The sequence below is a fragment of the Psammomys obesus genome, unplaced genomic scaffold, assembly GCF_907164565.1.
Source record: "Psammomys obesus unplaced genomic scaffold, mPsaObe1.curated_primary_1811, whole genome shotgun sequence".
Taxonomy (NCBI): domain Eukaryota; kingdom Metazoa; phylum Chordata; class Mammalia; order Rodentia; family Muridae; genus Psammomys; species Psammomys obesus.
This window is the reverse complement of record NW_026586383.1, coordinates 8877667-8903051: the sequence shown is the minus strand read 5'-3', so window position 1 is coordinate 8903051 and position 25385 is coordinate 8877667. Positions and strand designations below refer to the sequence as shown.

At 46.7% G+C, this 25385-nt stretch overlaps 1 protein-coding gene across 1 annotated transcript in view; it reads left to right on the top strand.

Annotated features, from left to right (window-relative positions):
• Scn11a (sodium voltage-gated channel alpha subunit 11) overlaps window positions 1-25016 on the top strand; it is a 72745-nt gene extending 47729 nt beyond the window's left edge. The window contains exons 22-29 of the mRNA XM_055601600.1: window positions 159-332; window positions 3793-3894; window positions 9518-9787; window positions 10852-10905; window positions 13657-13798; window positions 18580-18680; window positions 20273-20543; window positions 23414-25016. Coding sequence (XP_055457575.1) covers window positions 159-332; window positions 3793-3894; window positions 9518-9787; window positions 10852-10905; window positions 13657-13798; window positions 18580-18680; window positions 20273-20543; window positions 23414-24444 — 2145 coding nt within the window. The 3' untranslated portion in view covers window positions 24445-25016. The remainder of the gene's footprint in view (window positions 1-158; window positions 333-3792; window positions 3895-9517; window positions 9788-10851; window positions 10906-13656; window positions 13799-18579; window positions 18681-20272; window positions 20544-23413) is intronic.
• Window positions 25017-25385: the final 369 nt, after the last annotated feature.

The window sequence follows — 25385 nt, the reverse complement described above, 5'->3', positions numbered from 1 at the left end:
AGCAGGAGCTTGAAGCGGCCATAGGTCTGCAGGCCACAGTGCTAGAGTAGGCTACACTGTCAGTCTTGTTCTTATTCGTGTAAAATATAAACAGATCAAAGTCATCAAAGAGCTCGCGAGCCTCCAGCCTGGCCTCCAGTTATGCTCTACTCTTTCAGGTGTTTGAAGATGTCCATCTCGCCAGTCGGCCCCAAATTGAGCGATTGCTAAGGTGTACTGATAACATTTTCACATTTATTTTCATCCTGGAGATGATTCTAAAGTGGGTGGCCTTTGGATTCCGGAAGTATTTCACCAGTGCCTGGTGCTGGCTCGATTCCCTCATCGTGATCGTGAGTTCACTGACTCTGTGGGACTCCAGTTGGGGCAGGGGTTGGAGAGGGGCAGCTGCCAGGCTGCCCTTCCTGGGGACCTCACACGGGGCCACTGTCCTGTGGCCGTGACAGTGCCTACTGCTGACTGTCATCTGTCCACCTGTGGTCCAGTCCTCAGAAACACACTGCCCCAGCCGTCTCCATAATGACCTCTCTCTCTGAACTGTGCTTGTGTCCAACGCCGACCTAGAGGAACTTTGAGCATCCTCGATTTTTCTTTCTCCTTCCAACTTTCTTTCCTCCTTTTCTATTTTCACATGCATATCATGTCCACCTGTATGCATGTGTTTGTATGGACACACATGTGCATGTGTGGAAGCCAGAGATTGCTGTCAGGAGCCAGCCACATGCTCTTCCATCTTGGTCACTCAGGCAGGGCTTCTCAGTCAAACCCAGAGCTCACCAATGTGGCTACTGTGCCTAGCCAGCTTGCTCTGGGGGTCCCCTGCTTTTGCCTTCCGAGGCTGGGGTTACAGGCAAGCAGCCATGCCTACGCAACAATTCTGTGAGTTCTGGAGATCCAGACTCTGGACCTCATGCTGGTGGGGAAAGCACCCTAACCACTGAGCCACCTCCCCACCTTTTCATTTCTTCTTTCAAAAACTCCTCAAAGCAGACCTGAGTCTGATGAGGCGGGTCCCAATGCTGGTGTTTAGGAAGTAGGAGAGGAAGGTTTGCATCTGTGATCTCTTTCAGTGCGCATACAGTTGTTGGGAGCTCAGCATGGTAGGGATGTTGGGCTCCGCGCCTCCAGGGCCTGTCGTGCCGACGGTAATAGCAATGGTGGACCGCGTTCTGATGCACTCTGTGTACCCTGCTGCGTGAACTTCCTGGGGAGAAACAGCTGCTGTCTGTCTGCTCACCCCAGATGGGCACCAATACGCTAAAGCATGATTTCTAAGTCCAACTTGGGGAGACTGATGAGACCACTGGGCTCTCTTACCAACTGTGGGTGACCAGGAACACTGCAGAGTCTCACCCCATGTAGAGGAAGGGGCAACCTGGAGTCCTGCTGCCAATCAGCCTTCCACTCCCTAGATGCATCAGCTAAGACCTCCTGTGCTAGGAGAAGGAGGCTCTCCGATCTCCCTTCTTCTGCCCTCCAGGGAGTGTCTACGGCACCATTTCCAGGGACCTGGCTAGCACTGTAGCAGGCTGCTCTAGTTGCCATGGCTACCAGGCACAAAGCCCAAGATGGCATCATTTTATGTCTGGAGAAAAGGAGCTTCCAACAGGCACATTTTCTGCCACCTGTGCCAACTGTCTTTCTTCTGCTTGTCACAGTCATGGCTTTGTGGAAGGGACTTTCCTTCTCTTTGTGTTCAGAGGGAGAGAATAGCTCAGAAAGGCTAAGAGCTGCTTGAGACTTCCTGAGGAGAGGTGATGGGGCTGAGAGTGAGACCCAGGCACCTCACTGCAGGGAGCATGGCTCCCACAGGCTCACTCTTTCCATCACCGCAGACTCCACTCGAGTTTAAGAGCTCAGGGAAGAGGCTGGGGCGGCTCCGCTGGCGGAGGTCTTGAGGTGCCAGCATGGAGACCTGAGCTCAGATCCCCAGCTCCCAAGCAAACGAGCCACCACACAATGCCATAATCCCAGCCTGGGAGGTGGACAGGAGGATCCCTGGGCTCTCCAGGCTCACAAGCCAGACTGGTGAGCACCCATTCACTGAGACTTTGTTTCAAAAAATAAGGTGGAGAGTGACTGAGGACGACACACAGACTTTTTCACATGCATGTACAGTGTACACACACATAAGTGCAGAAACACACGCATAAAGATCATAAGTAATTTACATCCAGCAAACCCAAAATCCATAACTTAAATCCAGCAGTCACCCCTACATGTATCAGGCAGTAGTCTAAAGTCACAGTGCCAAAACACCGGCAGCCCCAGGCGGCGTGTAAGGCAAGCTTTGCCGAGTTTCAATAAATTCAATATCAATCAGGGTGTTAGAAAGAATAGAAGAAGAGGGAACCTGCAGACTGTCCCAACAAGACAAGCATAACCCTTGTTTGTTTTGGGGACAGGGTCTCATGTAGCCCAGGATAACCCCAGACTCGCTGTTTAAGGGAAGGTAACCTAGAACCCGGGCCTTACCTCCTGTTTGCTGGGATTGCAGGCCCAACCCAACCCACATACAGTCTTTGTAAGAAAGCAAATAGAGCAAAACCTAACAGCGGAGGTGAACTGCATAAAATAAATTTATAAGTATGTGCCTGTGACTCTCAGAGAAGGCAATCCATGGGTGGGGCCCAGCATTGGTCTTCAGGAGGGGCCAGGTTCCAGGGATCCTCAACTCCATGCCTGAAACAAGGAGCTCATCCTGTAGACTCCTAGTCTCCTCATCTGTGACACAGCAGGTGTCTTAGTCACTGTCCTGTCTCTGTGAAGAGACGCTGAGACCATGGCAACTCTAATAAGAGAAAGCATTTAACTGGGGCTGGCTTACAGTTTCAGAGGCTTGGTCCATCATTGTCATGGTGCAGAGCATGGCGGTAACCATGGCAGGCCTGGTGCTGGAGTAAGAGCTCCATCCTCTTCCATGGGGGAGAGAGCAAGACTGGGTCTGGCATGGGCTTTTTAAACCTCAAAGCCCATCCCTGTGACGCTCTTCCTCCAACAAGGCCACATCTCCTAATCCTTCTAATCCCATCAAACAGTCCCACTTCCTGCTGCCTCAACAGATGAGCCTATGGCGGCCATTCTTATTAAAACTGGAAAGATTACACACAAATCAGTCATGATTACATACAAATCAATCAGGATCACACACAACAGGAGCCATCAAGACGGCTCAGACAAGATGGCAGGCAAAGGTGCCCTGACACAATAAATAAATTAACAAATGGAAAAAAGCTTAAAAGAGTCCATATAATGATCTTTATAATAAATTTAGAGTAGAAAAACAACAAAAAATCTTCCAACTATTAAGACGTACAACTTCTGTTTTCTACTTGACAATGTCAAGTTATAGTTAAAGACAAGTTAGGCCCCAAGCTTAGCATTTACCGTGTAAATGGCAGGTATTAATATATAGATCCATATTATATAAAATACGTAATACAGATCACAAGATGACAGCCAAAGCTGAGAGTGATCATAGGATGCTGAGCAAAGACAGGGGATTCACGGGCTGCAGACATGTGTGAGTAATTACAGACTCATTTCATGAGTCAGCGTGAAAACGCGTTTGAAAGGGAGACTTCGCCTCATTCATCAATTGAAAACCATTTTTACAGTGAAGTGATAGCTGTGTTGGGAAAAGTGTTGAAAATTAAAATCTATAATCACTGCTAACAATTTAATTGGGATAGCCATTATGGGGAAAGTTTTGCATCATTGGATAAAATTCCAAACAATGCCGATTTACAGCCTAGACATGCCATCCTCACCAAGCTGCGTCTCCTCCCACAGGTGTCTGTGGTCAGTCTCATGAACTTACCAAGCCTGAAGTCTTTCCGGACGCTGCGAGCGCTGAGGCCCCTGAGGGCTCTGTCTCAGTTCGAAGGAATGAAGGTACATGCCCAGGGGAATGGGTAGAAAAATCAGGTTAACAGGACAGGAAGAGGCCCTCCGGCTTTTGTCTAGATTTTACCAGGCTCGTACTCAATCAGGTCCTGGACTCTGAGAAGCAGAGACCAGACCACGCTGTGGTTCGTCTCTTGACAGTCAAGGTGGACTCTGTCCTCCCTTCAGCATTCCAGGGGAAGCCTTGTCCCACGTGTCTAATGCTCTCCTGGCAGGGCCCCTCTGAGGTTGTCCTTGGCCATATGAGCAGAAAGGAGAGCTCATTATGGGCTTGTTATGGGTTCAGGAACAGCCGCACACTGACCACTCACACAGCAGACTCAGACTGATGGAAGGTTTTTGAACACTGAACAAAAACTGACTGGTCAGGGCACAAATCTGGACTGTGACACTGGTCTGTTCCTAAGGCAGGCTTTCCTGTAACTAGGTAACAACCAGGTAACCCGGTATAGGAAGTGGGGGGGCAGCATTGCGTCATTTTGACTCGCTAGACACAATTGATTTTGTTCCAAGTGTATTGCATAGAGACAAAGCACTTTAAGCTGACTGGCTGGGATTGAGGGTAGGGAAGCTGTTGGGGCTTTCCCACTTTCTGGGAGTAAGGAACATGGCAGGATGTGGTCTTAACTCTAGCAGAACATGCATTTATCGTCTATTGTTTTATTCTAAGCAGCGAGTATTGAACTATTGAATTGTATCCTTGATTCAGGCATGTAGAGCCTGAGAACTTGAACTTAGTTTCACCTTATAATCAAAATGGAGACTTAGAAGCAAAATGGCTTTTGATATGCTAAAGGCGCAGCAGGTGTTAGCAGAGGAGCCACAGTTATGCTAAGAACTGAAGTAGGGCTCAATGGAGTTTAAGGGTTACAACTTTCCCCCATTTGAGTTTTACCCTAGAGTCATGTCGTTGACTCTGAATCTGTTTTTTTTTCCTCAGAGATTTAGTGTGAAACGATTTATCAAGAGACAAGGGTACAGACCTGCGGTACTTATAAACCAAGTGTCTCTAGGGGCTGTTAAAAGGTTAGGCTCTTTTACCCCAAGAGGCTTAGACAGTTTTATCTGGGACCTAAAACAAGTTTATTTACCTGTAATTCCCCTAAAACCAGAGGTAAAATCCCACGAGCCCATAGCAAGAGGCTATGTCACCGAGAACTAGCTGGAGGCTCTGGAATTTGGGTCTATCTAGACAGAGACAGCAGTTTTTAGTTCTGTTAGGTCCATGTCATTAAGAAACTTAGGTAACCGTCCATCCCTTATGCCAGGGAGCCCTTAGCACTTCAGCCTGTTAGGAAGGAGAATGGGAAATGTATTCTCTTCTGTAACTACTTACATCTGACATCAGGACGTTGTTATTGAGGCTTAGGAAGTCTGAACTGCCAGTCAAAGGCTGGGCAATGGGACATTTATTAGAAGCATCTGATTAGCCGATACCAGGAGCAATCCCATCATTGGGCTGGTTTGCATCAGGAAGCCCAGAGTTTAGCATCTTACAGTCCATAGGTGATGATTCCTGCATGGAGTCTGTCAGTCAAGTGAAAATTTGCTGAGACAAATATAGATGAGGTACAGAATTAAAAATTATTAGTAATTGGGGAAGGTGAAGAATTCCGAGACCAGGGGAAAATTCCCATTTTCAGGAACAGGTAGGTATGCTTATCTGGAGTCCATCTGACTTGTGGCAGAGGGAGCCTTGTCATTCTTTGAAGCTTACAAGATTTTTTTAAAGCTTACAAAAGGAGACAAGTCGGCTTGGGAGACAATCTCAAATTTGATTAATGTTAAAGCTTTGAACAGTCTTAATAAAATAGTACCTTAAATTGTTTATCATTATTGAAGTTTTATATCTTTTAAGCTTTATAATTTGTATTTATCAATATTAAACATATTTTAGTTATCAATTTTACATATATGTAAATATATTTTTAGTTTAGTTGTCTAATGATCAGAAGCCTGAGAAGGATAAATCATAGCAGGAAGTATTCCAGATGGCCTGGATATCAATTAAAATGACCCATTACCCAGATGGCTAGCCCATTAGGCTCCTGTGATGCTGATGGCTTCGTTGGGGGACACAGGTCCCAGTGCAGTATTAGTCTCCTTTCGGCTGCCAGCTGAAAGGCCTTTTTGTGGGGGAGGAAAATGGGAGAGAACACCTCACTTTGTCTTAGGCAACATGGGAGGAATGACTCCGCAGGTGTCCTCTTTGTCCACAGTCCAGGCTGGGCCCCAGCAGCAGGAAGGCGTTGGGCAGTGTTGCCCTGTGGTTAGCACACCACAGTGCAAATGGTGTCCGTGGTCCCCATCTGTCTTACTGGAGACCTTAGGGTTTCCACTGGAAGCTAGGGTCTCTGCCATACCAGACTTGGCTTTTTATTAAGCATTTAATACCATGTTCGGCAGATTTTTGAAGTGTCTGAGGACTATCTGTTAAGTATAGCTGTGTTAAGCAAACTGTGTTTGTGCTTAGTTATCCTAGGCTTAACCATGAAAACAAAACCCAAGAAACTAGGTTAAACTTAGTCTTGAAATTAACTGTCTCAGTTCTTAGCATGACTTTATCATAATTATATTTCTGAACATATTAAAGGATTTGATTATCTATACAGTGGCTGACCATCAGCTTGCATTTTCTAGTTATCCTCAGCAGTTTGTATTAATTTAGTTATTTATTTTTGTTAAACTTTGAAGACAAATGTAAGAGGTTAAATAAAGTCCATCCAAAGAATATAATCATTCATGAGGCAGTGAACAATCAACTTGCGTGTCTCAGTCATCTTCCGCAGTTCATAATAAAATGACAATTGTTGAATTGAAACTCCTTCAACCTCAAGGTTCTAGATATAGAGACTGGGAACTTCCTTGATCTCCAAGTTCTCTTAATAATGTTAGTAAAAACAAGGAAACCAAATATATATCCTTAAGTCTGCCTCTGTAAACCTGAATAGGCACTATGAGGGATTTTATTTATTTATTTTTAATATTGTAGTTGCTAGGATTTAGTGATGTTTGAAAGATATACAGGTACATAAGATTAATGTCTAAGACCAATCGTCCTGTCAAGCCTCTGTGTGCTTCATTGACCTCTAAGGAATGTAGAGAAACAGAAAGTAGCTAGAATGTTTCAGTGCCTTAGGGAGAGTATTGATTTTTCAGGAACTGAAAAACATTTAGTACCCCAGGAGTCATGGATTCTAATTCAAAAAATTCATGGCATATGCTTCTCAAAGCAGCTAGATCAGGCCAATTTTATTACTTTCTGTAGTTCCCTCTTTATTTTTAACTTTTGGGTATGCTAATTAATCTTTAAAGCGTACATCAAGTATTTTTAAGGCTATTATGTTTCTCTGAATAGCCAGTAACAAAATTCTCAGAAACATTGCCATGGACCATAGTTTAGAAGTTTAATTAGAGACAGAAATTTTATCATGTAAGGCATGAACAGCAATGGTCAAATTGTCGTGTAGCCATCTTTGCCTAGGGAGCAATATAATCAACAATTGGGACACCCACGTCCTAGGATGTAGTGACCTAAACAGGAATATATTTTTTCTTCTCAGTTAACAAAGTGAAGCATAGGAAGATCAGGCCTAGAAGCCTAACATGCTTCAGTGGCAGTTTTAATTTATTTATCTATTTTCAAGATCATATATCAATAAAGACATTTTATAAATATTGATAAATTTTAAAATGTTCTATAGAATGAACCATGTGCCTTCAGTCTACAGAGTTAGGATAAGCTACCATAATCAAGACAGGGGGGAAAAAGCACCGTCAGAAATTATGTAAAATCTATCCCAATTCAAAAGTACCTTTGGAGACGTATTTCTTTAGTTGGGTCATGCCATTGTTCAGAATGCTCCGACACTAAGTTTTCAGTTTAACTTTTTTGTTTCAGATGTTACAGATTTTTATAAACCATATTCAATAGTTCATAAGCCAATAATCCAGAGCATAGTAAGTTCATGCATTTAACAGCAGTCAAAACCAAACATGTAGCAGTAATATGTATTTATACATTCAAAACAAAGTTTTTCTTACTTTCTCTAGCTGTAATTTCAAGGGAGGAGCATCTTGTTCCGCATTGGATCCAGTTCTCATGGACATTGAGGTTGTGTAGCAGGACTAGCCAACAGCTTCCTTACCAGAGAGGCCGAGCAGCTTGTACAGATGAGGCAGCTTCAAGCTTGCTGCCAGCTTGATTCAGGCGTAAGGCGGGGGCTTTTCCAGCACTGTTAGACTCCTAGCTGCACGTGCAGGGCTTCAACTAAGTTAGCAGATGAAATTTGGACTTTTTTTTTCCAGAATATGAAAGACAAAGATATTTTCCCTCAGGGGAAAAGTGAATTTAAGCTCCCATTTTTGTCAGCAGATCTCTGCCCAACAGTGGGTAGGACATTTAGGTATGACTAGGAAGGAGTGAGCCTCAGCTTAATTTCACAGGTTCCTTGACTGTTTTCTGAGTCTTTCTAAAAAGTCAGTAGGGGATTCTGTGGGTCCCTGAACTACCTGAGTTACCTTTGACATACTAGTGGGTTGTTGGCGGCCACCCAGAAACTCCCCACAGTAGCCTGGCAATAACTCCTAAGTGCTTTCCTCTTGTCCCAGCCGGGGCTGGTTCAAGGAAAGCAATGTTGATATGCTCCAGTTCCTTGGTGGTGAAGAGGGTGCAGGGAATTGAGGTCTTCCTCAGGTTGAGAGGGAATAAATGGCAGTCACTGCTGGGACTTCAAAGAGGACTGGGGTTGACTCATAGTGCACTGAATGGTCGGTCCCCTTCCTTTCATCCCCTAAAATCTCTGTCTGGACCCGGGACTTACACAGCTGTGTCCAGCCTGCTGCCACTCAGGCTCCACAGTATGGACTACCGAGAAAAGAGAAGCCAGACAAAACAAACCTCCCTCCCCATGGAGGCGAGGGAAGCATTCACTGAGGGGTGGTTGAGGGCAGGTGGGCTATCCCAGACAAGCCCCCAAATGTTACGGGTTCAGGAATAGCCATATACTGACCACTTGATGATGGAAGTTTATTGAACAATGAACAAAAACTGACCAGTCAGGGACATATTCTATACTCAGGAGCCAGACTATGATACTGATCTGTTTTTAAGATAGTTTTATTTTTTTATTTTATTTATGAAAAACCGTAACCAGGTAATGACCAGGTATAGAAAGTGTGTGTGGGGGGGGGCGGGGGGAGGGGGAGAGCACATTACATCATTTGACTAGCTAAACATGATTGATTTTGTTCCATGTGTATTATATCTACACAAAGCACTTTAAGCTGATTGGCTGGGATTTAGGGTAGGGGAGCTTTTGGGGGGTGGGTTTCAGCTTTCTGGGAGACTTGGAGGCAAAATGACTTCTGATATGCTAAAGGGGACAGCAGGTGTTAACAGAGGAGCTACCAGTTATGGTAAGAACTAAAATAGATTTAGACAGAGGAGCTATAGAGTTTAAGCAGGTTACAACAGGCTGGGAGAAGGATGTTCAAAGCAAAGACAGAAGGATTTTAGAGTGCTGGTCTGCATATTGCCTTCCTCGGGTAAGATGGGGAGCTTGTGGGCTGTTCTCTGCCTGTAATGTCCTCCTCGTCTTGCTTCCCTAAGGTTGTTGTCAATGCCCTCATCAGTGCCATTCCCGCCATTCTCAACGTCTTGCTGGTCTGCCTCATTTTCTGGCTCATATTTTGTATCCTGGGAGTAAATTTTTTTTCTGGGAAGTTTGGAAGATGCGTTAATGGGACAGATATAAATAAGTATGTCAACCATACTGAAATTTCAAACCGAAGCCAGTGTGAAGGCAGTAATTACTTATGGAAGGTCCCGAATGTCAACTTTGACAATGTGGGGATTGCCTACCTCGCTCTGCTGCAGGTGGTAAGTTCTGTGCCTCTGTCCCCATCCAGGAAGAGAAAACTCTAAAGAATATCAGCCACTAAAACAGAGAAACGCAGCTGAGACTGCGGGGCCTAGTCACAGGGTGGGGGTGGGGGTGGGGGTGGGGGTGGGGGTGGGGGTGGGGCAGCATCTTTGGAAATGAGTTTCCACCTTGAGTCTCCAACTTGGCTACTTTTCAGTACTTTTCTCATTTCTTTGACAACATACCTGACACATTACTTACTTTTCTGTTGATGTGGTAAAATGCCCATCAGAAAGCGAATTAGGGAAGAAAATTTTTAGTTTTGCTCATAGCTGAAGGGAATGTGGTCCATCACAGTGGGGAAAGCACCGTGGGAGGCTCAGGACGCTGGCTGATCTCATCTCATCTAGACACTATATACTTCGATCAGCAGGCTGTAAGTCCTCAAAGCCTGTCTCCAGGGACACGCTTCCTCTAGCAAGGTTCCACCTCCTAAGATTCTATCCCCTTCCCCGACTTCACTACCAGCTGGGGGAGCAAGCGTGCAAACACAGGAGCAGATGGGGACATTTCTCATTCGAACCCCAGCACCCAAGAGAAGCAACATAAGGAAAGGCTATTTTTGTTTGAGGGACTAGACCGCCGTGGCCGGGAAGACATGGGGTGAGAATTCTCTAGATGTGGCAGGAGGCAACAGCCGGACCCTACAGTCAGGAAGTGAACAGACAGAGACGGAAGCTGGCGCTCAGATGGTGTTTTCCTTTGTGTTCACCAGCCTGTGGGATGCCGCCATCTACACTCAGGGTGATTTTCTTCTCCATTCAACCTCCTCAGGATCACCTTCAGCCTGTGCCCTGACACGTGTCTTCTACGTGATTCCAGGGCCGGTTGAGTTGGCCATGAAGATTAGACACCACACATCCTCACATTCCCTTGTACCATTCTTTCATTTGGTCCCCTCTCTGGGACAGGATGGAGTGTTAGTTCACACACACCAGCCCGCAGGGCTTGGCAAGCTTTCTCGTGGCACGAGTCTGTGGATGAAGAGTCTACAGCTGTGTCTGTGTTTCTCCTCTTTCAGGCGACCTATAAGGGCTGGCTGGACATCATGAATGCCGCTGTGGATTCCACTGGGGTGAGTCAACGTTCCACCATGTCCTAGAATGTGATGTTCAAACCAGAGCTATTGTTGAGAACACAGACAGCCCCAGACTTCCCGCATGACAGCGCCATCATTCCAGACCCACTCTTGTTCTTCTGGAGGCAAAATTAGGATGCAGACGTTGCCTGATGAAAGACGCTCTGATGTGTTCTCCTATTGTCTGTAGAGTCCAGCATTTTCTCTTCATGGCAAGGGAAGAAATGAAAACCCTTCATGTAGGACTTGGAGGCAGAGCAGTAATCCCACCGGTGCTAGCTTTGTTTCTGTCACTGTAATAAAACACTGGCCAAACCAACTTGGGGGAGGGGAGATTTGTTTTTGGGTTTTAGTTTTTGCTTTTTTGTTTGTTTGTTTGTTTGTTCTTTAAGCTTACAGGTTACAGGCTATCATTGAGAGAAATCAGGGCAGGAGCTCAAGGCAGGAACCTGGAGGCATGAACTGAAGCAGAGACCCCAGAGAAAAACTGGCTTACCTCCTGTCCTCCTTAGGGCTACCATTGCTGTCATGAACCAGCATGACAAAGAGCAAGCTGGGAGGAAGTGGTTTGTTTGGCTTGTGTATCACAGCCTACTGAGGGAAGACATAAAGGTGGGAACTAAAGTCAGCTGGAAGCCTGGAGGCAGGAGCTGGTCAGAGGCCATGGAGGAGAGCACCTTACTGGATTGTTTTTCATGTCTTGATCAGCCTGATTTCTTTTACCACCCAGGGCCTCATTGTGCACGCGCACACACACACTCCCAGGGAGGCAGCACCCACAGTAGTTTATCTACAGTCCCATCTATGGAAGTGTTTTTTCAATTGAGGGACCCTCCTCTCCAGGGGCTCTAACTGTGTCAAGTTGACAGACCCTAAGCATCATGGCAAGGCACCCCCAGTGGAGGACAGGAGGAAGCCACCTTTCACAGGCTGCATGTCTTGACTCAGGGAAAGCCCTAAGACAGGAGAATGTCAGAGCAAGGCGTAAGTTCCCATGGGTTCATCCTCCCTGGGGGGCAGAGGTGGCGACCACCAACTGAGGGATTTCCCAGGAAGAGAACCGAGTCCCTAAGACAAATGCACTCTGCAGCCTGATCTGTTTCCTAGTCCTCGTTTGGTTCCGTTGATGGGTGGGAAGGGAGTTACCCAGAGCTGGGCAGTGGGCAGATGGCTGGGTCAAGGGGGCATGTGTGTTCCGTTTCTTATCATGACCCATGTGTGCTCGCTGGTGCCTGAGATGTAGCGAGGGCTACAGACAGGTGGGCTGGGAGCAGAGAGATGCAGCGCTGAGGAGGAGCAGCCACTGCGGCCGCCTGCTTCATCACGGCTTCACAGATTGCCATTTATACGTGGATAATGCACAGCAACGATCACTTAGCTTGAATCTCAGTGCATTAATAAGATCTCATTCCTGGATAGCCAAAGCTCATAGTAGACACTTAACTATTAGTGTTACAATTCATCATAACATTTATATCTCATAATTCCTTATGTCACACACAATTTAAGTGTTTGAATTTTAATTTATTATTTGTGTATGTGTGTGCATGATGGGTGTGCATGAAGGAGGACCAGAATTCAGATTCCCGGAACCCACACCGATGTCTGGTTGGCATGAGCTTGTCCCCTGCCTGTATTTGGAGGGTAGAGATGGGCACCACGGAGCAGGCGGGCTACACTAGCTCTGCTGGTGAGCTCTGGGCTCAAATGAGACACTCTGCCGGAGGTGGAGAGGGGCAGAGAGGTGGCTGAGCGCGTCATCTGCCACTAGACCGGGCAACCGGAGTTTGAGCTTTCTGACCCACATGGTGGAACAAAACCAACCCCGCAAGTTGTCCCGGTCTCCGTACACTTGCCATGGTGCACTCGCACGGGCACACGTACACACAGAGAGAGAGGGAGGGAGGGAGGGAGAGGGAGGGAGGGAGGGAGAGGGGAAGGGAGGGAGGGAGAGGTAACCAGATACATAAACAAGATTGAAAAGGTGAAGAGTGATTCAGTAGGATCCCGGTTTCTCACCATCAACTTCAGGCCTCTCCGTGCACACACACGTGAGCATGAATGCGCAGACGTGCGTGCATAACACATGTGTACTTTAAATAAAAATTAGTGGATAGATAGGTAATGAATGAGCGAAGGAGCGAATGAATGAGCGAAGTGAGAAGCCTGGCTGAGAAGGCCCTTGGGTGCCTGAGGCATGCCCTGAGCAGGCGGATGTGCTGGCATCAGCTGGTGCCCACACAGGAACTCGCGCACACATGTCTTCACCTGCCTCCTCAATCACGGGTCTTGAGAACCTACTTACCACAAGGTGAGGCAGGCACTGGCAAGCCACGAGGAGACACAGCCATGGGCAGAACGTGACGTGAGGGAGGGGGGAGGAGCCATGAAGTCCATCCTCGTGTGCCCGGTGTGGGTGTGTCCTGTGCTGGGCCCCTCTGCAATGCCAGGCGCACACGGGCATTTGGGAGACGTTCAAAAGACAAATTCCACCTTGTGCCCCCTCCCTTCTCGTCCCCTAAGGCTTCTCACTCTGTGGGAGAAGAGCCCCGCCCCCCGGCTTCCCTCTCCCCACTGTGTGCAGCTGGAGCTAAGCAAGGGACCCAGAGGAGGGTGCCCAGCGGTGCCCGGCTGCTGCAGGATGCTGTGCGGTCAGCCTTGCTGGCCAGATCCACTCTGCTCTTCTGGACAAGGCAGCTAGGGTGGCTTGATTTTTCCTCAGTAATTGTTTTTCTCTCATCCCGACAGAAAGACGAGCAGCCGTACTTTGAGGCGAATCTCTATGCGTATCTTTACTTCGTGGTTTTTATCATCTTTGGCTCGTTCTTCACCCTGAACCTCTTTATCGGCGTTATCATTGACAACTTCAATCAGCAGCAGAAAAAGATAAGTTTGCATGCTGGCCCGGAGGGCTTGTTTCCCCGAGGTCTCCAATGGCTTTTGAGAGAATGTGATCCTAGGCTAGAAAGCTGTCACGGCAGCCATTCCTAGCTGCTCAGGAGGAGGAAGCCCATCTCCTTTAGCCCAGGAAAGACCAGAGGGGTCTCAAAGGTAAGGCAAAGACACCTGGATTCTGCTCAGACCGTGGCTTTTGAACTCTGTCTTAATTCAGGAGGTTGCTGTTGCGTTTCAGGCTGCGGCTGGTTGTGCCTGAGGAGACCAGCAACCAGAGGCTGGTGCTTAGCCTGTGTGCACTGCCCTCAGAGCTCAGTAGCGCCTCAAGAGTATTGTGTTGTTCACAACAGCGAGGAACAGGCTCCCCTCCTGAGATTATTGTGTCCTGGCTCCCACCTGCCCCAGTCAGTCAGTCTCCTAAACAGGCCCGGCCGACTGATTTCAAATGCTGCTGGAGCTCTGGGCTAACTTTGCAAATTAAGGAAGAAAAAAGAGAATTTAGATCTATCTCCACCAGTGGTCAAATGGTGACCATTTAGACAATGCCTCATCATGTTGGCATAGTTTGGTATAATCCTTTCTAGTTAAGAAACCAAGAAGTAAAAAAAAAAAGTCTGCATACATCGTGCATGCGGCGCCCATGGAGGCCAGAAGAGGGCCCCGGGTGTCCTGGAGCTGGAGTTACAGGTGGTTGGGAGCCACCATGTGGGCGCTGGGAACTGAACCTGGGTCTTCTTCAAGAGCAGCAGGTGTTGTCAGCCACAGAGCCATCTCTCCAGCCCCCTGTGTTCTTAACAACACACACACATGGTTGTGTGCGTGCACGCTCGTGCATGTGTAAGTCTTGATGCTGGGGTGCTCCTCCATGTCTACCTAATTATCTTCGAGGCATACTCTCTGACTGAAACTGAGCTCACTGATGGGGCCCCGGGATCTGCCTGTCTCTCCCGCCGAAGTGCTGGGGTTACAGACATGCGAGGCCACACTCAGCTTCCGTATGCTTTGTCTTTTCGGTCTCCGGGTGGCCCTTCTGCTGGGCCTCAATGCCCAGCCCCCCAGCTGGCTTTTATGTGGGTCAGAAACTTCACCCACTGAGCCTTCCTCCCCGCCCCACTTCTGACACTTTTGAGTTAATTTTTTTTTAACCTTATAGACCTGAGTATTTGTGCGGAATCAAACTCCCCCTTTGGGCTTTCTCTCCTGTAGGGACCCAAGGCACTTCTCAACTCCTCTGCTCAGGGCTGGATCTTTAGTTTTATATGCAAAGGCTCTTTTAGTTTTCCGTTGAACTCTTGTAATTCAGCCGAACTGTACCTTGCTGCTGACTAACCAGCCTGCTGGGCAAGTCCTGTGCCGTTGAGACGCTGCCTTGCTGAGTCTGCTGCTCAGGGAGGAGGGAGAGGCTTTGGGTCCCCTCTGTAATGCTGTCCTGATTGCAATCAATACCGGCAATTTGGATGTCATCCTTGCGGCGTCGACTCAGCCCTGCTGCTGGAAAGCCCGGTGGGGCTCACGCTGCAGCATCCTTTTGTTTTATTTTTATTATGGAAAATATTCTAGCATGAACCTCAGTGCCCAGCACCCAGCCTAGCATTCACTGAAGAAACCCTCCTGCCAGCCACGTCCCCACAGACCCCTGCCGAAAGATTTGTTTCATTTCATTCATAAATGTTCCAGGACGCATGTGTTTTTCAATCACACAGAGGTGAAGAGCAGTCCAGGAAGAGTTAATGATTTGGAGTCTGTCAGCTTGTTTTGACTTCTTGAGACGGGGTTTCACAATGCTGCCTATGCTGGTCTTCTGTTTGAGCCTCACTTACTGTTACCGCGCTGAGTGTGCACGCTTGGGTGTGGGGACACAGAGAGACCAGAGGACAGCCTCGTGGAGGACTTCTCTCCTTCAGTTTTTATGTGGGTTCTGGGGCCGTCCTGCCAGCCTGCTGTGTGGCTTCAAACATAACCAGTGTCATTATATCACCTAAAAACCTTTAAGTTAATCCCTCAAGTTCATCAAATTGACTTCACTCATATTGCCATAACCTTTTTATTTGTTGAAATAGCCAGTGCTGCCATCCTCATCGTCATCATCACTGTTACTGTTGTTTTTTTGAGATGGGCTGGCCTGGGATGTCACCTAACCTGGCTGTAAACTCGTAACAGTATTTTGCCTTAGCTCCCAGGTACCAGGCCTATACGCACGCAGTGCCTACCGTGGCCGGCTTTATCTTCCTAAGTTAGTGGACAAAATAATGAGTTTCATTTTGGCAGTTTTGGGGCATGTCTCTGTATGTGCTCTGCACGTCTGGTTCCTTTCAATCTCTAGTTGTATTCAGTTGGGGTTTTCTCTTAGAGAGACTAGTAATGACTGATAGTTTTTCAGGCTTCTTTATCTTTTCAAAGAACCAAGTGCAGTTTTTTTAATTCTTTGCATCGTTCTTTTTCTATTTCATTAATTTCTTCCATGATCCATTGTATCTCTTTCCATCTACTGATTTCTTCTTCTTTTTCTAAGTCCTTTGGGCAGACACAGGCTCTTTACCAAATCACTGACATTTTAAAACATATGCACTCACGACTATCTTTGATTTTCCTGAGATTTTATTAATTTTCATCTTTTTATCAGTTTCTTTCCATTAAAGTTTTGGGTCCAGATCAGGATTCAAATAAGACCCTCCTATTTGACAGCATTTTTGTGTCTGGAATGATGGCAAGGCCCAGGCTTAAGTTGAACCCTCTTTCTGCAAAAGGCCAGTTTACTAATGAATGCTGGGAGTTTCCAAAACTGCATTCTGGTATACAAACTGTTGCTGTTTCTAGGTCTGCCCACAGAGAGAGCCACTTCATGTTCAAGGCTACAGGAAACACTGAGGTAGAAACAGGCATCGAATGGGCCATTCCCTCTCCTCTGAGGTGTTTCTTTCTCTTTTCTACCCTAAGAAAGTTGGTCTCAAGAGCACAGGGGATGATAACAAATTAAAATTTCCGAGTTAGAAGGCCAGAGAGATGCGCCAGAGGTTAAGGCCACACTGCTCTTGCAGAGGACTGGGTTGAGCAACCCATAGCTGCTTCAACTCCATCTCCTGGGCATTAGACGCCCTCCTCTGGCCTCTGGAGGCAGCTGCCTCACAGGAACACAACCACTCACAAACATACATAAGTTAAAACAAAATAAATATTCTAAATATGAACAGCTACTCATTGTCTTTACACCAAACACTTCCCTTGAGCGTAGAGACTATCTTACTGCAAGAACTGGTTTTCTTGTTGGATTTCATTGTCAAGTGACACTTTCCTTTCCTTTTGAAGAAGTGTGTGTGTGTGTGTGTGCGTGTGTGTGTGTGTGTGTGTGTGTGTGTGTGAGTGTACATGAGTGCAATGCCTGAAGAGACCAGAAGAGAGCCTAGAATCTCCAGGGAACTGTTGTGAGCTGCCACGAGTGGATGCTGGGAACCAAGCTTGGGTCCTCTGGAAAAGTCGTTCACACTAACCACTGGGCCATCCCTCCAGCCTCCAGCGGTGGCTTTAGGACTAACTTACCATTTTATTTCTTATCTTATCTCTTAATTTTCAGAGCCCAGAGGCTTTTTTTCCTTTCTTTTTCCCCAAATTTCTGTAAATGTTCAGCTACATATTTCCAAAGAATTCTGCTGTATTTCATCTGACATATATATATATATATATATATATATATATATATATATATATATATATATATATATATATATTGGTTCCATGAATTTCTAAAAATAGAAATCCTAGCCTGTTTTTTTTTTTTTAGTAGTAGTGAAGATATTTAAAACTCTTATATTACTTTTCTTTCTTTCTTTCTTTCTTTCTTTCTTTCTTTCTTTCTTTCTTTCTTTCTTTCTTTCTTTCTTTCCTTTCTTTCTCTTTTTCTCTTTTCTCTCTCTCTCTCTCGCTCTCTTTTTCTTTCTTGAGACAGGGTTTCTCTGTGTAGCCCAGGCTGTCTGAGACTTACTTTGTAGACCAGGCTGGCCTCGAACTCACAGAGATCTGCCTCCCTGAGTACTGGGATTATAGGCATGCACCATCATGTCTGGCTTTGTATACTTCTTCTTAAGAATTTTTCTGGAAATTTTTAATTAACTTTTACATTAGTTAATTAATTATTTAAGATAATATTTAATTATTATAAGAGAATTTCAGTGCTCTTTTATAGTATTTTCACTTTCTTTTTAAAATTTCACCCATTTGTTTGTGCATATTAATTGTGGGTTTCATATTAACTAACATGTTCATACATGTATACTTACATGGATACAATGCCCTTTAGTCATATTCTCCTTCTCTCACCCTCCTCTCATGGGTTCCCTTTCTCTGCTATAGGATTTTATTCTAAGGTTTTTGTTGTTAATTTCTATTATAGGCATGTTATGGTTTAATTTATGCAGCCTGAACTGTATGTAGTTTTTACAAAGATTCTGTATGATGTCCATTAAAGTGTGTAATCTGTGTGTTCTAAAAAGCAAGCTATAACTTATTGAAATGACCTTATTTCTCCTTTATTCTTTATCTTAGAATCAATTTTCTTTCTGGTCCATAGGTTCAGATTCTTTCAAGTCCTTTTAGAGCAGGAATTATTGATAAAAGTGACATATAACTTTAAAGTTGTTACTAAGAATTCAGGACTGACGCACAAAAAAAAAAAAAAAGCAGTATCTAACTAGCTGCCAATTTCTCTGTCATGCTCACTGACTAGCTGCCAATTTCTCTGTCATGCTCACTGACTAGCTGCCAATTTCTCTGTGTACTTAGGTGGCCAGGACATTTTTATGACAGAAGAACAGAAGAAATACTATAATGCAATGAAAAAGCTGGGAACCAAAAAACCTCAAAAACCCATTCCAAGGCCACTGGTGAGAGCAACTGGCACTAAACACACATGTGGGCTACGAGGCTGCAAGGGGCACAGGGTTATAAAAAGCCACTGTTAAAAGGAAGTATTCTTTAAGTTTTAAAAATTATTTGTGTATGTGTGTCTTTGTGTCTGTATGTGCATGTGAGTGCCATGTTTACAGAGGCCAGAAGAGGGCAACAGATCCTCCAGAGCAGAGCTTACAGGCAGCCCTGAGCCACCTGACACGGATGCTGAGAAACTGTTCTCAGGTCCTCTGCAAGAACAAACACATATATGTATATACATTATATGTATATAATATATATACTGAGACAGGGCTTGTCCTGGACTGGCTTTGTAGCCCAGGCTGGCCTTGAGCTCACAGAGATCCTCCTGCCTGTCTTCCCGAGTGCTGGGATTACAGGCGTGCGCCACCACCACCCAGATCAGCAGTATACACTCTTAACTACTCAGCCATCTCTCCAGGCCTCAGGATCTTTTAAAAACATGCACATGTTATATTAGAAATTTTAAAAAATTAAGATGTAATTCGAGCACTCAGGGAGGCAGAGGCAGGTGGCTCTCTGTGAGTTCAGGGCCCGCCTGGTCTATAAAGCCAGTCCAGAACAGCTAAGGCTACACAGAGAGACCATGTCTCTAAAAACAAACAAAACAACAACAAAAAATGCATCCAAGTCCTTAGGAAAGTTAGACATGCATGTCTATTACTGAGAGCCTGGACAATGTTTTTTTAAATTTTCTTTTGACACAGGGTCTCACTATGTAGCTCTGGCTGCCCTGGAACTCATTCTGTAGACCAGCTGCCTTGAACTCACAGAAACCTCCCTGCCTCTGTTCCTTAAGTGCTGGGGATTAAAGGCATGCATCACTACACCCAACAAAAATAAATCATAAACTTTAAAACTTAAGAAAGGAACCAGTGCTCAATCTCACCCTCAGCTATCCTATGAAATAATCAGTTCTCCGTCTTCAGTAACTGCTGGGCTAGGATGCTGTTCTTCTAGCCTATTCTAACTAGAATTAAACACTGACATTTGAGAATTGCTTGAATGCAGAGTTTCGCTAAAGTTCTGATTATTCTAAACCGGCAAACAGAGCTTTGGAGGTGTCTGCTACATTTTGTCCAAGATAGGCAGACACTCTCTGCATCCATCTCTTGGGCAAATGCAGTTGCGGACATCGAGGCCATCTTATTGCTGGAGCCTCTGTGTGCTGTTTTATCTCAGCCTCTCCCAGTGTTCGTCACATCAACACTGGGAGGATTTTTTTTTTATTTATATATATTTTTTAAAGTAGAATAATCCCAGAACTGGAGGCCAGCCAGGTCTACAAAGTGAGTCCAGGACAACCAAGGCTACACAGAGAAACCCTGTCACAAACAAACAAACAAACAAACAAACAAACAAATGTACAAGCCTAAGCACATAGAAATAGTCACCCAATCAAATTTGAAACAAAGCAACAAGGGAGGCTGTAAGAATATCTTGTCCTTTGAAGGGTCCGTATATATTTCAAGGAACTGCCTTCATTGTAAAAGAAAAAGTTGTGATGTTTTAACTATGTAATTTTCTTCTTTCTTTTCCTCCTCAGAACAAATGTCAAGGCTTTGTGTTTGACCTGGTCACAAGCCAGGTCTTTGACGTCATCATTCTGGGTCTTATTGTCCTAAATATGATTATCATGATGGCTGAATCTGATGGCCAGACCAAAGAAGTGAAGAAAATCTTTGATTTCCTCAACATAGCCTTTGTGGCCATCTTCACTATAGAGTGTATCATCAAAATCTTTGCTTTGAGGCAACACTACTTCACCAATGGCTGGAACTTATTTGATTGTGTGGTCGTGGTTCTTTCTGTCATTAGTAAGTAAAACCAGTAGCCAGAGCTTTCTGGAGAGGCAGGAGTAAACCCTAAAGACAGCCATGTAGAAGGGGGTTGAGGCCCTCTGCAGAGCAGGAGGGTAGGCTTACTGTAGAATCTGGAAAGAACAAGTGGGAGGGGCATGGGTGGCATGCTCTGTTGGGCAGTTGCTACCTGGCACTGATTGCCATTCTCTTGACTGCTTTGCTTGTGCAATGGAGAGGAAAAAAAAAAGTCTGTCCAGTAACAGTTTTTTGTGGTGGTTTCTGACATCCTGGGTGGCTGGGATGGAAGTCCACCTCTGTCACTGGGAGACCACGGGCGGTTTGTGGAACCTCAGCAGCTGTTGGAAACATGGCATTGCTGGGCTCCCTTGCCACCCACTCAGGTGTCAGCACTCCTCACATGATGAGGAATCCCTACTCCAGCCTGACTCTTGTGTTTACTTGAGTCACGGCATGGGCTGCACAAGTCTCAGTTGCCCTGACCCCACTCACCAGCAAGCCACAGAATGCTGCAGAAAGCTTATGGAAGCAAGAGAGTCCTTATCATATACTTTAGTCTCTTTCTTATTTCCTGTTTTCTTTTACTTTTTTGAAAAAAAAAATTTATTTTTATCATCTTAAAGTGATGTGTGCAGGTGACCAAGGAGAGCAAGGCCAAAGACATTGACTCTGTCTGGAGCTGGAGTTACAGGCGCCCCTCACCTCACCCCGGCCGGGTGCTGCTGGTGCTCAGACTCAGGGGCACCAAAGCAGCAGCGCATGCCCTGAATCCAGCCATCTCTCCTGCCCTCGTCCTTCCTTTCTTTTTCAGGGCTGAGACTCAAAACTCACACCTGTGCATACTTGTTCGTTTTTCTGCCTAAGCCGTTGGTCTGCTTGGGTCTTTGAAGCTTGATTTGAACTATTCCATTGATTTGACTCTTTCTTTTTCTCTTTCTCCTTCTTGGGGAGGAATGTTAAGATGGAGTATCACCCTTGTCCAGGCTGACCTGGAATTTCTCATATAGCCCAGGCTGGCCTCAAGCTCATGGATCCCTCCTGCTTCAGCCTCCCCAGGGCTGGGGTTATGGGTGTGAGCTATCACATCTGACTTAACTTCACTTTTCACACTGTGTAGGAGGGCCCAAGAGTCTTCCTCGTAGTTCAGGAAACAACGAAGACAGTATCGCAGGTGTTAGATCTGGGTGCCCGGTGGCTCTCTCGCTGCCTCGCATGTCAGGGTCTTCCCGGCTCTGTGCCGTGAGGTTGATGTGGATGGCTGTGAATAGGCCTATGGCCTTTATTAATCAGTGCCAAACGCAAGTGCTGGTGAAATTGACATCAGTGGAGGTTTGAGGATGCTTAACAGATGTCTGGGGTCTCCCTGCCCTAAAGGGAATACCATGAGCCCCTCCTCCCATGTGCCAAGAGGGGCATCATTCCACCACCCCTTCCAGAGCATGCTGAGCATTTCACACTTCCAGAAATAGCTCCGGATCCTTCCAGTGGTTCCCAGGTGACAGAAATCACACATGCTCCTAGAGGTTTTGCTCCAACACAGGACACAATCGTCACAAAAAGATTCTGTTCACTAGTGTGGGCCCAATTTCATGTACCTTTCCGTGTCCACACCAACTCCTGCCTCCACACTCCCCCAGCCTCCTTCCTCTGCTTTCACAGCAATGTGAGCGAACATGAGCACAAGCGAGCCTCTCCCGAGGAGGTAGCTGACAGGTAAGACTCAGTTTGGTTGAACACCAAGTCGTGTGGTTCACAGAGAACAAAAACTGCACTTAGGGAAAAGATGGATTCATAAAGGCCTGGTTAGTCCAAGAAGTATCTGTATTTAAGACTAGGCCTGAGAGGCCGGGGATGCTGAGAGGGTGCTGTCCTTGCGTGGATCATCTGTCCAGCCAGCATGCAGTCAGATGATGAGGGTTAGAAAGTGAGTTGTCTGTAGTCATTAGGAGACTGGCAGTAAACATTTTCACTGCCAGGATCCCTAATGACCTCAGAGCCAGCGGAAGAGCATGTCTACACAAGACAAGCATGTTCCAGCCATTCTGTAATATTTGGGCAGAAAATGTGAACCCCTTAGGTCCCCGCGGCACTTGGCTGAAAACAGGGTGACATTTTAAGCCCAAATATTCACTGGTCTGTGCAAACCTCTGTTTGGGACACCATTTCTGGGGTGTCCACAACACACAGCGTGTCTCCCAACTTCTTGTGTAAATTTTGTGAGGCTAGAGACTTCCATGGTCCTCAGAGTGAGCAAAAGGTCAAACTCGAGAGGTCAGCCAGCAGCTTGACTACAGAGCGTCTCAGGGTCACCAACTCCCTCCAGTCGGACACATAGCCGTCAGTCTGTCCTCAGCTGCAGGGGGACACATAGCCGTCAGTCTGTCCTCAGCTGCAGGGGGCTGTATTAGAGCCCCCACCCCTTTAATAAACTTGGGTGTCTCAGATTCCACAGTTTCCCTCTGTAGCTCAATTAAGGCCTAAGCCAAACCTGAGGATAAATTTCTCCATGAACTCTGAAAGATTCAACGTGTGAAAAAAAGGGGGGAGGGCTGTTTTTCATCTGCCCTCAGTGAATAGGAAAAACCGTGGTAGGTGTTGTTCCAGGGGTAGCTAAAAAGAAAATGCAATGTAGGTAATAACTCTTTATAACTGCCATATTTTCCTTCTCTTCCTTGGCACATGCGCCCCAGCCGCCATCAAAAGCCCCATCTGAAATTGCATAGCCCTGAATTGAAACACAGGTGGACATTTCCTGGTTGAGGAAGCGTGGGTAACACGTTGGCTGTGTGTTAGGATTCTGAGTCGGGAGGCTGGCTGGGTTGGAAACGGGAGTGCGTGCTGGGAACTCACCGGCCCTCCCTCTCCAGGTACCATGGTTTCTGGCCTGGAGAACACTGGCGTTCCTTTCCCACCCACGCTCTTCAGAATTGTCCGCTTGGCCCGGATTGGCCGGATCCTCAGGCTGGTTCGGGCGGCACGAGGCATCAGGACACTCCTCTTCGCTCTGATGATGTCCCTCCCCTCTCTCTTCAACATCGGCCTCCTGCTCTTCCTGGTTATGTTCATATATGCTATCTTTGGGATGAACTGCTTTTCCAAAGTGACGAGGAGCTCTGGGATCGATGACATCTTCAACTTTGAAACCTTCTCGGGCAGCATGCTCTGTCTCTTCCAGATCACCACCTCGGCTGGGTGGGACTCGATCCTCAGCCCCATGCTGGACTCCAAAGCTCCCAGCAACTCCTCCTCCTCGGAACACTGTCAGCAGCCGCAGATAGCTATCATGTACTTCGTCAGCTACATCATCATCTCCTTCCTCATCGTGGTCAACATGTACATCGCGGTCATCCTGGAGAACTTCAACACGGCCACAGAGGAGAGCGAGGACCCCCTGGGCGAGGACGACTTTGAGATCTTCTATGAGATCTGGGAGAAGTTTGACCCCGAAGCAACACAGTTCATCCGGTACTCGGCCCTGTCCGACTTCGCCGACGCCCTGCCCGAGCCGCTGCGCGTGGCCAAGCCCAACAAGTTCCAGTTTCTAGTGATGGACTTGCCCATGGTGACAGGCAACCGCCTGCACTGCATGGATGTGCTCTTCGCCTTCACCACGAGGGTCCTGGGGAACTCCAGCGGCCTGGACACCATGAAAGCAATGATGGAGGAGAAGTTCATGGAAGCCAACCCTTTTAAGAGGCTGTATGAGCCCATAGTCACCACCACGAAGAGAATGGAGGAGGAGCAGGGCGCTGCCGTCATCCAGAGAGCCTACCGAAAATACGTGGAGAAGATGATCAGGCTGAAGCAGAAAGACGGGCCAAGTTCGTCACGCCAGACACTTTGCAATGGAGACTTGTCTAGCGTGGATGTGGCCAAGGTCAAGGTTCACTGTGACTGAGCCCTCGCCTGCACACCCTACCTCACAGCCTTCAGCCTCTGAGCTCTGGAGTCAGGAGTTAGGACTCAAACAGGCAGTGAACTCACTGAGCATGACGTTTGATTTTTTTTTTCCCCTTGGCTGAAAGAGGTGAAACGTTAGTGTTCATTTTTAAATGATTTCTGGAAAGGCTTAAGATAAGGCTCCCTACCAACCACTGGGACGAATTAAACGAAGAAGGACATTGGAGAGGGCTGCTGAGGATATCCACAGGAACGCAGGCCTGAAACGCAGTTTAGATTCTGTGATGATAAAAGAACGAGAAGGAAAGATCACTCGAAAATCTTCGATTGTGATCTTAGCACGTTCCCCGACATGTTTGTTTAATGTTTAAGTATGCGACCTGTCACATGTAGCTGTTTGCATGAAAAGTGAGAAGCCACAGCCTGCAACAATAAATAGCTTGTTTTGGCCGTTCCTAGCACACTCTGGGTGTATAGCTCAGGCCTGAGGGCATGGCCCTGAATTCTCAGCTAGCATCCTGCCCTTCAGAAGCTCCAATCCCTGTCTCGGCTGTTTAACCAATAAACAGATACACATCTCGTTTGCGTTTCATTGAAATGGGGGGGGGTGAAGTGTCCTCTGTTTGGTGGTCATGTGAGCAGGGGTTTAATGCGTCCTGGAGCCAGTCTTGTATCAGGAAGGAATTTAGCAGTTGGCTCTTTGGGAAGAAGACGCCTTGTGTCTCAGTGGTCACTCATTCCTGCGACACAAACGCTCTCACCATGACCGGCTCCAGGCCACAAGCACAGAAGTCACTGCACGGTGAGTTGGGAAGAAATGGACCATCGAGTGCTCAAGAGCCACCCTGCCCAGCGAGCTCCCCATGCACTGGGACCAGCAGGGGGTCTCCTTGACTGTGGCTTAACCCGGGATGGCCTGCCGGGCCATCGTGTTGCCGG